The following is a 15,060-nucleotide window of genomic DNA, read 5'->3' on the forward strand; positions in this document are numbered from 1 at the left end:
TACTACACAGATAAATATTCTTAGATACAAGACAGAAAATTAGGTGTTCAGCAAAGTGATAGCATGAGGGAAAAAACCCTGTCTTTATATCTAGTTGTTTTGGCACGCAATGCCCTGTTCCAGCATCCCAAGGGGAGGGATTGAAACAGTTTATGTCTAGGATATGTGGGGTCTGTAGCAGAGGTGGTATTCAGCCGGTTCTCTCAGGTTCGAGTGAACCGGTAGCCGCAGCTGCGGGAGGCTCCGCCCACCTGCCCTGATGTAATGCACGGGCACTGTACATGTACAGAAGGTGGTGTGCATGCGCAGACGAGGCACATGCACTCACATTTGAGAACCAGTAGGGAAGGTAAGTGAATCCCACCCCTGGTCTGTAGATATTTTCTCAGTTCTCCTTCTAACTTGTGCAGTATATAAGTTGGAAGACAGCTGGTTGCAATTGTTCTTTTTGCATATAATGTGTGTATATTCATGTTTTTATTTCAGATTATAGTAAAGGGAAAACCAGGTAAATCATTGGTGACTTTTCTTTTGTCTTTCTCTTTCAGTGAGTATGTTTTTGAACACGTTAACACCCAAATTCTACGTTGCCTTGACAGGCACTTCTTCGTTAATCTCAGGGCTTATTTTGGTAAGTACTAGATCTATTTCTAAAATATTTTATAATCTTCTATAATATATTAGATTTTATATGTTTTTGTCTTTTTTCCTTCAAGTTTCCATATCTATGTACCGTGTAAAATTCATATTAGTCACTAATTAATCTGAACATTAAGTCTTGTTCTGTGGAGCCAATTTTGCTACAGTACATACTAGAGAAATCATACATTTGTTAATCAACACAGAAGAAAATCAATTTATTCAAAGTACACTGTGTATTAGTTCAAATTTCTGACCATGAAACTAGAGACATATACCTTATATATAAAACAAAGACTAACGGCACATTAAAGATAAATACAGCTTGGTTTAATTTATATGCATGATACCTAATATTCAATCTGTACTCCAACTGTGTGAAAAAGAAAAACAGCAACTGTTTTTCATTCAAAGAGATGAGCTAAGCTGATTACTGCTCAAAACCTAGAGGTGGAAGAAACCTGGGAAAAACAGTCATTTCTGCAATGAGTTGAAAGAAAGTTATTGTGTATCTTTTCAGAAGAATATAAGGTAGCCTCAAGCTTCCATGAGGCATCATTTGAACAAAAGTGCCTTTTTGTTGCTTTGTTTGAGCATTGCTAAATTAAGTTTTCAAAATGTTTACAGTTCATATATTTATGACATCAATAATTGTTAAGATTAAATACACATTTACATCCACCTTCCTAAAGTTCTGATTTATGATTAAATTTATTGTGTCTCACGTGTTTTTAATTGAAAACTGCAAATCAAAATTTAGAATTCTTTTCAAATGTATGAATACAGATACTCATGTATTAGAGCATAATCCTAAATGAATCATCTTAAAAGTAAGGACTTCTTAGTTTTAGGCAACTTATTTCTGCAGAGGATTTTTTTCTGTGCAAAATTTCAGAAAATCCTATAATTATATTATCCCATTTGTGCCATTTGTTATTTGCATAAATTTGAATGCATTGTGCTAAACTTTAAGTTAACATTTATTTCCTGAGTTAATTTGTTGTTTGACCTGCAGCTTACATTTATTTGTTTGTTTGTTTGTTTGTCAAGATAATAAGTTAACAAGTATAGGTATGAACATAAACATGAACAAAGAAAGTAAATACAGATAAATGGGGACAGTAAGACCATCCGTAGGCATGCCCCCTTTATGGATCTCTTAAAAATGGGGTGAGGTCCACAGGAGACAGTTTAAGATTGAAACTGTGAGGGTTTGAGGCTGTAACAACAGAGTCAGGTAGAGCATTCCAGGCATTGACCACTCTGTTGCTGAAGTCTTACTTTCTGCAAACGAGTTTGAAGTGGTTTACCTTGAGTTTGTATTGATTGTTTGCCTGTGCATTATTGTGGTTGAAGCTGAAGAATTCATTGACAGGCAAGACGTTATAGCAGACAATTTTGTGCACTATGCTTAGATCGAACTACAGACAGCACAGTTCCAGATTGTCCAAGCCCCAAATTTCAAGCCTAATGGAATGGGGAATTCTATTGGGTATTGGGGAGTGGAGTACTCTTCTCTGAAATACCCCTGAACCCGCTAAATCCTGTTAATGTCTGATATACAGTGTGGATTCCAGGAGTACAAGCTGTATTCAAGAATTGGTCTGGCAAAGGTTTTGTATGCCCTAGTTAGCAATACAGTGTTACCAGAGAAGAAGATTTGCAAAATTTGGTTAACAACTCTTAATGCCATTTTGGCAACGTTGTTACAGTGAGCTCTGGGGCTTAGATCGTTTGAGATGAATACTCCTAGGTCCTTGACAGAGTGAGGGTTGTATACCAGATTGTTTCTGCCCAACTTGTATTTGGCGTTCTGATTTTTATTGCCAATGTGTAGGACAGAGCAAATTTGGATTTGACAAATTTATTAGCTTAATAACAGAAATGGCTATCTAATTTGGTATAATAAACTTTAAAAACTTTATTTTGCCTCAACATTATAATAGCAATAAAGTAACTAGAATCTTACTGTCTTTTCATGGTATACATTCTGAAACTCAGTCTAAATAGGTACATTTTTCCACAAAAAATATCACTTGATCATGTTGTCTTTTAATAAATAGTACATAATAATTATTTAAGAAATATTGATAATTACTGTTAGATACTTGTTCTAACTACAGTGGTTTCCACCAAGGCCGTCTGTTCCGGCGGGAACAGAGGTTTAATCCTATTGGTCGAAAGGTCTGACAGCTCCCTATAAAAGGGCTGCTGTCAGACTCAACCTTCACTGGATTGTTCTCACTTGTTGTACTTAATAAAGAGCTGTTGTTACTGTTAATACTGTGTGTGCCTATCCATTACCCAATCTAACACTGGTGACAAGGTGGGATTGGGAAGGAACTAGGCGAACCAAAAAGAGCGTAGCAATCCAGCAAGTACATCCAGCCTGGAGCTCAGCACGGCTTTGAGTAGCCATTTTTGAGTGGCAAACTGAAAACGCCCTCAGAATACAAAATGGTCATGCATACCCCACCAACTCCATATGATCCAGTCACCGAGCACTGGGACTCATACATGCTACGATTTGACCGCTTCCTCGAGGCAAAAACCTCATGGGCCTTTCTAAAGGCCGCAAGAAGAACATGTTCCTTGGATATATTCGAGACAGCAAAAAAACTCTCTGAGCTGACACCACTACAATCAGTCGCCTGGTCTGTGCTTCAGCAGACGCTAAGGACTATGCCCCCAAGCCGTCCAAGCATGTTCGTTGGCATGAGTTTAACATCAGAAACCAGAAAGAGGGCGAGTCGATTAATGAGTATGTTGCAGCGCTTCGCAAGGCCGCAGCGTACTGCGAATTCCGAAACCTGCACAAGCTGATTCTGGACGACATAATTTACGGTGTGTGGGACATTAACCTACACAGGAGGTTACTCACTAAATCTAACTTCACTCTGCAGATTGCTTTGGATGAAGCCAGGACATCAGAATCAGCCATCAATTCTGAGACTCTGAGACTGCAGAGCCAAAGTGCTCCACAAGACACGCGTACACCGTGAGGTTGCAGAGCCTGAGAGCTCAGAAGGTGAGGAAGATGACAGCTGCCGCATGTGCAGTAGCCGCACCCAGCCAGTGCGCAAATTCAAACCGCATCTCCCACCTTGCACTAGCTGTGGAGGACACCATGCCAGATCAGCTTGCTGTTTCTATGACGCAACCTGCCAGTGCCACGAGTGAAAGGGGCACATTGCCAAGGTGTGCTGGAGTGAATTCCCTGCCACTACCTGGCAGCCTAGAAGTGCACCAAACCACCAACAGAGGCCCAACCAAGGGGCCTGGCAGAAGCCACCATGGCGCTCAGAGGGCAACAATAGAGTCACCTACCATATGACAATTGGCCAAGTCCGCACCAGGCAGCCAAAAAAGCTGAAGGTCACAGTCCTCATCGAGGATTCTCCATGTGAGATGGAGATCAACACCGGGTCATCACTGACCATCATGCCATGGTCTACCCTAAAGTAGGCTATCCCTAGTCTAAAGAAGCAGCATCTTCGCACCCCTGACAACTGCCTACAAGATTACCAGGGTCCCCATCATGGGCTAAGGCACCTTCCAGGTGAAGTTCAAGCAGTTCAGTGGGAAACTCCCAGTGACAGTGGTCAGCATCAACTGCAGAATTTCCTAGGGCTAGATTGGTTCCAAGCCCTAGGCCTAGAAGTGACCAGTATCAATGCCTTGAAAGACGACTGCGCTGAAGCCATATTTAAGGAGTTTGAGGGCGTCTTTGGCACCGGTCTGGGTTAGTATGTGGGGACTCCAATTTCCTTTAGTTTGGACCCCAACATAGCCCCAATAAGGCTTAAACCCAGGAGGGTACCTTTTGCTCTCCACCCCAAAATTGACAGGGAAATTGACAAGCTTGTAGGCCAGGGAATCCTAGAGCTGGTTGATCATGCATGCTGGGAGATCCTATAGTGACACCTGTCAAATCTGAGGGGTCTGTCCGCATCTACGCAGAATACAAGTGCACAATAAATAAAGCGCTACAACAAAGCGCCTACACTGTACCGATTGTACAGCACCTCCTTCATTCATTAGGCCCCGGAAAATTTTTCACAAAATTGGACATGGCGCAGGCATAGCAACAATTGCCTGTAGATGGCGCTACGGCAGAGGCCCAAACCATTGTGATGCACAGGGGTGCATTCAAATGTCATTGTCTGCAATTCGGCATTAGTACCGCCCCTGAACTGTTCCAAAGCGTCATGGAACAACTTTTGCAGGGGATACCAGGAGTCGTCCCCTATTTTGATGACATCTTGGTATCAGCTGCAAATGAGGCGCAACTTTTCAAACATGTACGAACAGTTTTGGCTCGAATTAGAGACAAAGACCTCCGTCTCAAAAAAGAGAAATGCTCAATTAACGTGCCAAGGGTTGAATTCTTAGGGTACTTAATCGATGACTCTGGGATTCACTTGACCACAGAAAAAATTAAAGCAATTCTGGACACTCTCACACCTCGCAAACAAACCAAGCTGCAGGCGTTCCTCGGGCTCCTTAATTTCTACAGCATCTTTCTTAATCAGAAAGCCACCTTTGTTGAGCCATTACAACATCTCCTGGCTAAGAATGCAAAGGGGCAGAGCCGAGGCTGCCGCGTTTGCCATGGTAAACTGACTCCTGTTGGCCTACTCGTTTCTGGTACAATACAGCCAGACCCTGCCGTTGGTGCTGACCTGCAATGCTTCCCTGTTCTCAGCCACCGTGTGCCCAATAGAACTGAAGCCCCTATTGCATTTACTCCAGAACCTTGTCTGCCGCAGAGCTACAGCCAGCTGGACCGTGAGGCTTTGGTTGGGGTAAAGAGGTTCCATGAGTATCTATATGGCCATGACTTTGAACTGGTTACGGACCACAAGCCGTTGTTGGGCTTATTGGCTGGGGACCGACCTACCCCAGTGTCATCACCTCACATGACCAGATGGACCATCTTCCTAGCTGCCTACTCCTACCATCTCATCCACCGACCAGGCTCCACTTTGGGGCACACTGACGCTATAAGCCGCTGCCCACTGCCTTAACTTCTCACTGACCCTACCCCCGAGATGCCAATCCTCCTCATTGACTGTCTTGGAACTGGGCCTGTCTATCCAGTGATGTTGCCTGTCACTCTGCAAAGGACTCCACCATCAAACAAATTTTGAACTGGTTTTGGAGGGGGTGATCCAAGGGGGCTGTTGGGGCTGATTTCAAAATGTATTTGGCCAAATGCGATGAGTTATCGGTTGTAAATGGTTGTTTACTGGGGGGGGGGATCGGGTCGTTGTTCCACCCAAACTGCGCATTTCAGTATTAGAGGCTTTACACATAGGGCATCCTGGAATTGTCAGGATGAAGTATTTGGCTAGGAGTTACGTTTGGTGGCCTAACATGGACAGGGAGATTGAAGAATGGGTGGCTACCTGTACACCATGCCAGGAGTCAAGACCAGCTTCCCTAGAGGCTCCCGCTAAGGAGTGGGAGCGACCTCAAGCACCATGGTCTGTGAAAACACAAAAGGTTAGAATATGTGCGGAGTTCCAACTTTTTGAGATTATGACCAATCCAGAAACAGAGTGCATTTAACGTCAGTGAAATTTGTTTCTCCATAGTTTTTATTCTTTTAAAACAGTCTAAGGAAAAAGAAGTTTGGGGAAATCCAGAATATCAAAATAATTCTTGAGATAGGCTACTTTCTGAATTAAACCTATGGATTGACTTTTCTAAATTGACTTCTTAATGAACTTCTTTCCAGAAATGGGTTTCTTTCCCTTAAATAATTAACTTATTTTTTAGTTAGCCAGAAAAGTTCACAGTAAAACCAGCAAAACATTCCAAACTCACCGTTAACATAACAGAAAGAAAAGACCTATACATCCCAGAGGATATTTCAAATACGGCTGTTTTGCCTATGTCTGCAAGTTCTCTTTAGTCCCTCAAGATATTTAGAGCCCATTCAGGAAACAGCTCTCTGGAGAATAACCATGTCTGCCAAAGAGGTTTAGAGATGTTGTTGTTTCTAAGCAATAAAGGAATAATTACTTACCTAATGAGTGTATCTTGGGTACTCCATGGACTAATTTTATCTCAGGGTATATGATCAGAGATGAAAATGACACAAATGAAAGTTTTCAAAATGGTTTGAGTTTTGTAGGAGACAGAAAAAAAGCAGTAATCCCAACAATGAAACATTAATTTTCAGAATTTATATTTTGTCTTTAGGTAAACATTTTAACCTCATAAATAACAGCAAAGGAATAAATGAGTGTATCTTGCCAAATATAGATAAAATGTAATTTTGTTTTAAGGGGTATTGTTGCAGTGAAAGAGTAAGGGGGAAACAATAGGAGGGGACAATCTTATTCTTTTTTTATTGACCTTTTCCTTCTGGGTTCATTATTGGGGTAACTGTTGTTACTGCAAGAATGCAGGTGGTTAATTCCATTACTTCCATTTAGAATTTAGAATTCTTTATTGGCCAAGTGTGATTAGACACACAAGGAGTTTGTCTCCAGTGCATAAGCTCTCATTGTACATGCAAGCAACAAGTGATAAATCATGATCATAGTCATAAATACAATCATCATAAATCATAACATAGATTCTCAGTGATAGTCATAGGGTACTAAATAAGCAATCAACATAAATCATAATAGGATACTAAATAAAAGCAATCAACACAAATTATATGATACAAACAACAAAGTTTTAGTCATAAGATGCTAAAGGAATAGGTAATACGAAAGATGAGAAGGGTAACAGTAATACAGTTCTATTACATGGTTTCACATCCTAGGACCTAGAGCATAAGACAGTGTTGTGAAAATTAGTTGTTTAGCACTGATGGCATGGTGAAAAACTGTCCTTGTGTCTAGTTGTTTTGGTGTGCAATGCCCAATAATGTTGTCTTGAGGGAAGAAGTTGAAACAGTTTGTGTCTAGGATGGAGGAGTCTGTAGATATTTTCACTGCCTCTTTCTGGCTTCTGCAGTGTACAGGTCTTCAGTGGAAGGCAGGCTGGTTGCAACAAATGACTGACACAATAATTCATCTATAGAACTTTATCAGTAGCTCCTTGGGCAGTCTGAGCTTTCTGAGTTGGCTCAGGAGGAACATTCTTCGTTGTGCTTCTTTGATGACTTTTTAATGTTAGGTATCCATTTCAAATTCTGAGATATTATAGAACCCAGAAACTTGAAGGTCTCTATTGTTAATACTGTGTTGTCTAGTATTGTAGGAGGAGGAGGAGAATTTAGGAGGGCTTCTCCTTAAATCTACCTTTATCTCTATAGTTTTCAATGTGTTCAATTCAAGATTGTTCCATCTGCATCACAGGGCCAGTTGTGGACCCTAACTCAACTTCCATCTATATGCAAATTCATTGTCATCTTGAATGAGACCAATGACTGTTGTATCTTCTGCAAACTTCCGTACTTTAACAGAGGGATCATTTGAGATGCAATTGTTGGCAGTTATTCCCAAAGAAACTCCAAGAGTAATGGAGAGAGCACACAGCCCTGGGAGGCACCTGTGCTAATTGTATAGGAATCTGATGTGACTTTGCCTAGCTTCACCTTCTGCTTCCAATCTGTTAGAAAGCTTATGAACCACTTACAGGTGTGGTAAGTTTAGTGAGAAGAATATTTGGAATGATGGTATTGAATGATGAGCTGAAGTCTACAAAGAGGACCCTTTCATAGGTCCTTGGAGATTCAAGATATTGTAAGATGTAGTGCAGAGCCATATTAACGGCATCATTTGTCGATCTATTTGCTCAGTCGACAAATTACAAGGGGTCTAATAGTGGATCCATGATCGTTTTCAAGTGGGCCAGCACTAACCTTTCAAAGATTTTCATAACTACGGATGTCAGAGCAATTGGTCTGCAGAGCAATTGGTCTGCAGTCATTCAGCTCCTTATGGAGTTTTTTTTTAAAGCACTGAGATGATAGCGGAGCATCAGAACCAAGAAGGAACATAACACATCTCTAGTGATTTATTGAAGATGCAGGTGAGGATGGAGGCCAGTTGGGTCAACACAGACTTTCAAGCAAGAAGGAGTTACTTTGTCTGGGCCTGATATTTTTCCAGGCTTTTGTCTGTGAAATAGACCTTGCACATATTTTTCTGTGATCACCAGAGGTTGGGGGGAGGGGGAGGCAGAGGAATAGAGTCAGTTGTAGGAGATTTGGCTGGTTTTAGTGTATCTGAGATGGAGAGGGTGGCAATCATTGACAGTGGTTTCCACTCAGACCTACAGTAAAACACATTCAGGTCATCTGCCCTTCAGCATGGGAGGGAGGTTTGCTGTAGCCAGTTATATTTTTAAGGGTTTTCCACACATTTTCTGGTTCATTTGTTAACAGATGATTCCTCGGCTTTTCAGAGTAGCCCTTTTTGCTGTTCTGATCTTCCTTATTAAGACATTCCTGGCCTGATTGTAAGCATTCTATCTCCTTTCCTATAGATTTCCTTTTTGGCATGACGTAGTTGTTGAGTTTAGCTGTGAACTAAGATTTGTTGTTACTGTATGTGCACTGGCTTCTGGTCAGCACCCATAGGTCTTCGCAAAAACTGATATTACCTATTACAAATGTGTTATTTTAAAAAATGGTTCCTTGTTGCTTTAAACAAATCAGTACACCAGACCTTGTAAATAATGATAGCTTTTATGAAATTATTAAGACTAATTGAAAAATGGCTTTTTATCCCTGTCATATTGAGTACAAGTTCTTGGAAATTACGTATTCAAGCTTCTGTGAACTTGCTTAACAGTCATCCTCTATTTATTACTATATCTCCACCTCTAAGTCTCCACTCTAGATTCATCACATTGCCTGAAGGCCTTTTATAGTGCAGTAATAAGTGTGTGAGAGTGAGAATAATTTCCCTATTTCTACTGCACCAGCCTAGGAGAGGGGAAAGCCTCCGATCTTATATTCCAGTGGGGAGATGTAGAATAGAGATCCTGTCCTTTATTTCCTGACAGTAGAAACCTATCCAATATATTCAAAATTGGCTTAATCCTTTTCTTCCCTATCTGTGGAAGAACTCATATTAGTGGTTCTTGCTGTTTTTCACTTGGAGGTTCACTGTTGGCTGTAGTTTTATATGTATGAAGCTTTTCCCTGGTATAAGTGGAAATACAAAATGAAGTAGAATTAACATGGTTAAATCACAGAGCTATAGAAATAAAATAGCCATTTAAACTAACTTTCAATTATCCATAGTTCATTGGATTTCTTTTTTAGTCTCCTTCCCCATGTGTTGAATTCAAATTCTACCCAAAAGATACACCTTTCTTGTGATCATTCACGATTCCCTTTGAGTGCTTCCCTTTGAGTATCTATTATTTCATTTGCCTACATTCCTTGTCATGTTTCCACCAGAGGTGGGTTGCCAATTTTTTCACTATCAGTTCAGGGGCGCTCCCCCACACGCACGTGCAACACTTCTGCGCATGCACAACGCTTCTTGTTTGGCAGAGCCTTCTACTGGTTCAGCTGATCGGGGCCAATCCGGGCCGACCAGCAGCAACCCATCTCTGGTTTCCACCCATTATTTCTTTTGCCTGTTTTATATAGAAAATCTAATATAACACATAGCATTGTATATAAATTATAACAAATATTTTATCCAAAATATGCTTCAGTATAAATTTACATTCTGTAAATATGAGCGGCAGTAGAAATAGCTTAAAAAGGCAAATAATTACATGTTTTCCCATCTGATTTAGATATTTGAATGGTGGTATTTTCGGAAGTATGGCACATCTTTCATCGAGCAAGTCTCTGTGAGTCACTTGCGCCCTCTGCTGGGTGGGGTGGACAACAATTCTCCCAGTAACTCAAATACAAGCAACGGGGACTCAGATTCAAACAGACAGAGTGTTTCAGGTAAAATAATTATAATTTAATCATTACAATTTAATAATGCACTAATTATGAATAATTAATTTAAATAACTGTTTTGTATTAAAAGTCCTTTCTGCGGATTGGGCAAATTCACTGCTTATTTTAATCATTTATGAAGTTTGATATATTTGGGAAAGCTCAGTTTTTTTCTGGTAGCTGATTTGCTCATTTCTGCAAATACTAGTCAGCCTTGATGAGAGACCACATGATAATCCCTGGGTGCAGACTCTGCCAGAAAGTTTTTAAAATTGTTTTATTTATTTATTTTAATCTTGGAAATGGCAAACCACTGCCATAGTTATTCCCAAGGAAACTATATGTCTCTGTACTTCGTAGGAGTCCAGCTTGATTCCAAGGAGTATTTTTATTTTATATTTTCCACTAAAATTCTTGCACAGCTTTATTGTTCACTATGTTAGAACAAAATAAAATTAGGAACCATTTTGATAAATGGAGAGCTGGAATCTCCAAATTGGCTCTCAGATCGTATGGACTTCTCTGCCTTTATTCCTCTATTTTCTTGTCATTGTGACATTATTTAATAGGGTCAATTTGATCTAATGGTTCAAATACAAACTAGAAATCCAGAGACTGTGAGTTCCTCTCTTAGTGATGAAATCCATCTAGAGCCAATCATTTTCTCTCAGCCCAACCCACAACACAGGGTGTTTTGTGTGGAGAAAATGGGTTGAGGAAGATTTGCTGGCTATCTTTGCTGCCTTGATTTATTTGTAAAAATAATAATAAAAGTATACAAATAAATAAATAATCAGTACCTGGTGCCTTGTTTTATTTATTATGTAACAGCAGAAGATTTTAAAAAGCTGACTACTGTATTATTCTACTGATCTGTACTATAAACTAGTTAGTGTAACTTTGCTGAAGTAGACCCACGGGGACTGAAGAAAATACCTCAACAATTCTGGTTTTTATCCTCACATGCAAATCCACTTGCTGCTTGCTGTTAATGCCCACAAGATCAATTGTGGAAATAGATCACAGTTGGCAAAAGGCTAATCTAGAATGAAATAATTTATAATGTAAAAGTTGTAACTGAAAACAGCTTTCAAAAGACAGTTCTTTTCATTCAATTACTTTATTCTAGCCATACCCAGGGACATGATCTATGCCAGTGGTAGTCAACCTGGTCCCTACCGCCCACTAGTGGGCGTTCTAGCTTTCATGGTGGGCGGTAGGGGTTTTGTACGATACTGAAGCACTTTCCTTTTTTTAAAAAATTTAATTGACTTTTAAAAAAAATTTCATAGCATTATTTAAAAACATTTTCATTAGGTTTTCATAAAATCACCATTACTGTGGAACTGGTGGGCGGTTAGAAAATTTTACTACTAACAGAGATACAAAAGTGGGCAGTAGGTATAAAAAGGTTGACTACCCCTGATCTATGCTATGTTTGTTTATTTACAAATCACCTTTGTATTCTCATCTAAAATTTGGGAATCACTTAGAAACATCATCTGTTTGCTGTTTAAGCAAATATTTATTGAAAGGGTTTATTTTCACTCAATGAGTTTTAATGTACTAGTAATTTTGCAGTATTGGATAGCATTCATCTTCATTGGTTCCTGTATATACCAATAATTTGTGAAATCAAAGAAGTGGTTATAATTCTTATTAAATATAATGTGTTGTCAGGTCCTAAATTGCCCAATCTATAGTAAATACATGATTACCACTTGATTGTCTATTTAAGTGTTTCGGCTGCACCACCTGGGATAATTAATTAGAATATAATTTTTTCCCAAATAATTATTAGTATTCAGTTATAATTAGAGGCATTTTTGTTTTTGTAACAGAATGTAAAGTCTGGCGAAATCCGCTAAATCTGTTTAGAGGAGCTGAATATAACCGGTGAGTTTATTATTCAAATATGTTAGCATTTGGAAAGTATTTTTAAACACTGGTTACATATGCTAGTCTATTTAGAAAGTATTTTAAGCATTAGCTCATTGTCATTGTAAACTTCAAGAAGTCAGATGCCTCTTTCAGATGTTTAGCAAATAGTTCAAATGAGGATGAATGATCTTTGGATCCAGTCTCTTTTACTTTGTCCTTATGTTGGTGGGCCAACATTTGACATCACCCTGCATAGATAACTGTTCTGACCCCCCCTTGTTCCACACCCAAGCACACTCTGAGCCAAAGATAAGTTACAGCATTTAATTAACATACAGACAGGTCCTTGGCAACAACCCAACGCAGACAAGCTTGACCAGCAATAAACACAGATAAGGCTTGGCAGCAATCCAGCCTGCCAAGCTCATAACAGTGTTCTCCAACATTCATTCCTGCGTTGACTTCTGCAAGAGGGGTGTGTGCACAAGTAGTCTTTTTATAGTCTGGAGAGGAGCCTAATGACCACCAGCTGAGTGCGATTACCTCCTGTAACTGTGCAACGGTTCCTGACGCCTATTAGCTCTTTGGTGCCGTGCATCCAGGAACAACTCACTGCTGGCTTCTGGCTCACTCTCCCTTGTCTCCTCCCCACTGGTCCAAGGCTCAGATGTCTCCTGGTGGCCAACCAGCCTCTCTGTGCCCTGCTCAGAGTCGGAACCCTGTCCAGGGTCCTCCACATCCTCCAGAGCTGACTCATAAGGCCCCTCGCTGTCGGAGTCTGGTGGTAGCTCCAACGGCTCCTGCTGGACCACAACAATAACCCTGCATAGTTTAGTCTTAAGTTTTTAAAAATATATAGGACAAGAAGGCAACATTCTCCTGCAGACATTTCTACTTCAACATATCAAGAATAACAGTGCTGAAGTACCATGAATCTATTGAGAGTAGTCGTGCTGTCCTCCAGATCAGGGATCTCCAACCCTGGCAACTTTAACACTTGTGGACTACAACTCCCAGAATTCCTCAGTCAGCTGGCTGAGGAACTCTGGGAGTTGAAGTCCACAAGTGTTAAAGTTGCCAAGATTGGGGACTCCTGCTCCAGATCGTTCTAAACTTAAGGATGATGAATCCCTGAATTAGACTACCATTTCATTCAAGCAGTGTTAATGTGTAAATTTCTTTTAGTATCTCTATTAATCTAGATCAAGAATCTCACTAACAACATTATATTTTTTCTACATTTACATTGTAGTTTTTCTTAAGCACCCAATGCAATTCACATAGCATTAACTATCATTTTACTCCTCACTATCACAACTCTGCAAGCTAGGTCTGGCCTGAACAAAACAAAATAAATTATTGATCACTGTTAATTTAAATTTGAATTTTTTAAAAAAATGTCATTGTCAATTTTAATTGGGCTTGGGATATTCTATTTAATTTTTTTAACTTTTGTATTATGTGTTTCTTTTAATGTTGTATGCTGCCCTGAGTCCTTGGGAGAAGGGTGGCATATAAATCTAATAAACCTAAACCTAAACCTAGGTCAGACTAAGCTCAGAGCCACCCAATGAGCTTTGTGATTGAATGGGGATTTGAATTTGAATACTTCAATCACTGAGCCACCTTGGCTCCATCTCCTCCCAAATCAGAAGCCTCAAGATAAAGATAAAGGGGAGAAGCTGAAAATAATACAGAAGTGTACAGAGTAGCTTCCTTAAAATAATCAAAACTGAGACTATAGAACTGACATACAAGTACACCCAGGACTATTTAAAACCAATTAAGCCAACCTTCAAGATTATTTTAAATTCAGTTTATTAAATGTGCCAGTATATCAACTAATCATTTTTAGTACCATGGTTGGATTTGTAGATGGAGGTTACTATATTAAGAAGGATGAAGGACGTATGTGGATATATTTTTACCCAAAAGAAAAAGCAGCATAAGGAAAATCACCATATTATGAATGTATGATGTTTGTTTCTACAATTTCTCATCCTGCACATCTGTCCTGAATGAACAAAATACAACTCTATTTGCAGATACACCTGGGTGACTGGAAGAGAACCATTGACATATTACGATATGAATCTTTCAGCACAAGATCATCAAACATTTTTCACATGTGATACTGACCATTTAAGGCCTGCAGATGCCAGTAAGAATTTTACTAAATTTATTTGAATTTGTAGCACATTGTAAATCCTGCTTTAAGACATTGGGGATAAAAGATATCACAGATATCTTGATTCTTAACAATGCTTGTGTTTCATTTAATAATTTATATAACGGTAATATGATATTTATATCATATTTCCTGATATGGTGATTTGGTATTTGAATTATGTGGTTATCTGTATTTCCAAATGCTGTTTCTCCTGAAACTTTGCTGTAGAATAGCACTCATTTTTGTATTGTGTTATCATCATTGGTTCTGGAAACTTCCTGTTATTTTTTAAATAGAGCAGGGGAGGATTTTTCCCCCCAGAATAGTCAAAAATGCCTTATGTGCTAAAGGATCAAAGCACCAGAATTTTATCCTTTGTTCAGAATCCATTTAAGAACATTAATAGTTTTCATAGTTGCTTTAGAGTAAACTATTCTTAGCACATTTATGCATAACGCATTGCTAACTTTAACTAATTAGTTGTAAGTTCATTCTT

General features: G+C 39.4%; 1 protein-coding gene across 5 annotated transcripts in view; it reads left to right on the forward strand.

Moving 5' to 3' along the window:
- The window catches only part of ST7 (suppression of tumorigenicity 7), a 120,840-nt gene that overhangs the window by 55,872 nt on the left and 49,908 nt on the right, over positions 1-15,060 (forward strand). For all 5 annotated transcript variants that reach the window (XM_087723636.1, XM_087723635.1, XM_087723637.1 and 2 more), the window contains 4 exons: positions 549-631; positions 10,360-10,519; positions 12,355-12,409; positions 14,440-14,555. In XM_087723636.1, coding sequence (XP_087579762.1) covers positions 549-631; positions 10,360-10,519; positions 12,355-12,409; positions 14,440-14,555 — 414 coding nt within the window. The remainder of the gene's footprint in view (positions 1-548; positions 632-10,359; positions 10,520-12,354; positions 12,410-14,439; positions 14,556-15,060) is intronic.

Source organism: Thamnophis sirtalis, unplaced genomic scaffold, assembly GCF_051295495.1.
Source record: "Thamnophis sirtalis isolate CommonGarterSnake01/CBP01778 unplaced genomic scaffold, rThaSir2_p1.2 scaffold_9, whole genome shotgun sequence".
Classification (NCBI taxonomy): Eukaryota; Metazoa; Chordata; class Lepidosauria; order Squamata; family Natricidae; genus Thamnophis; species Thamnophis sirtalis.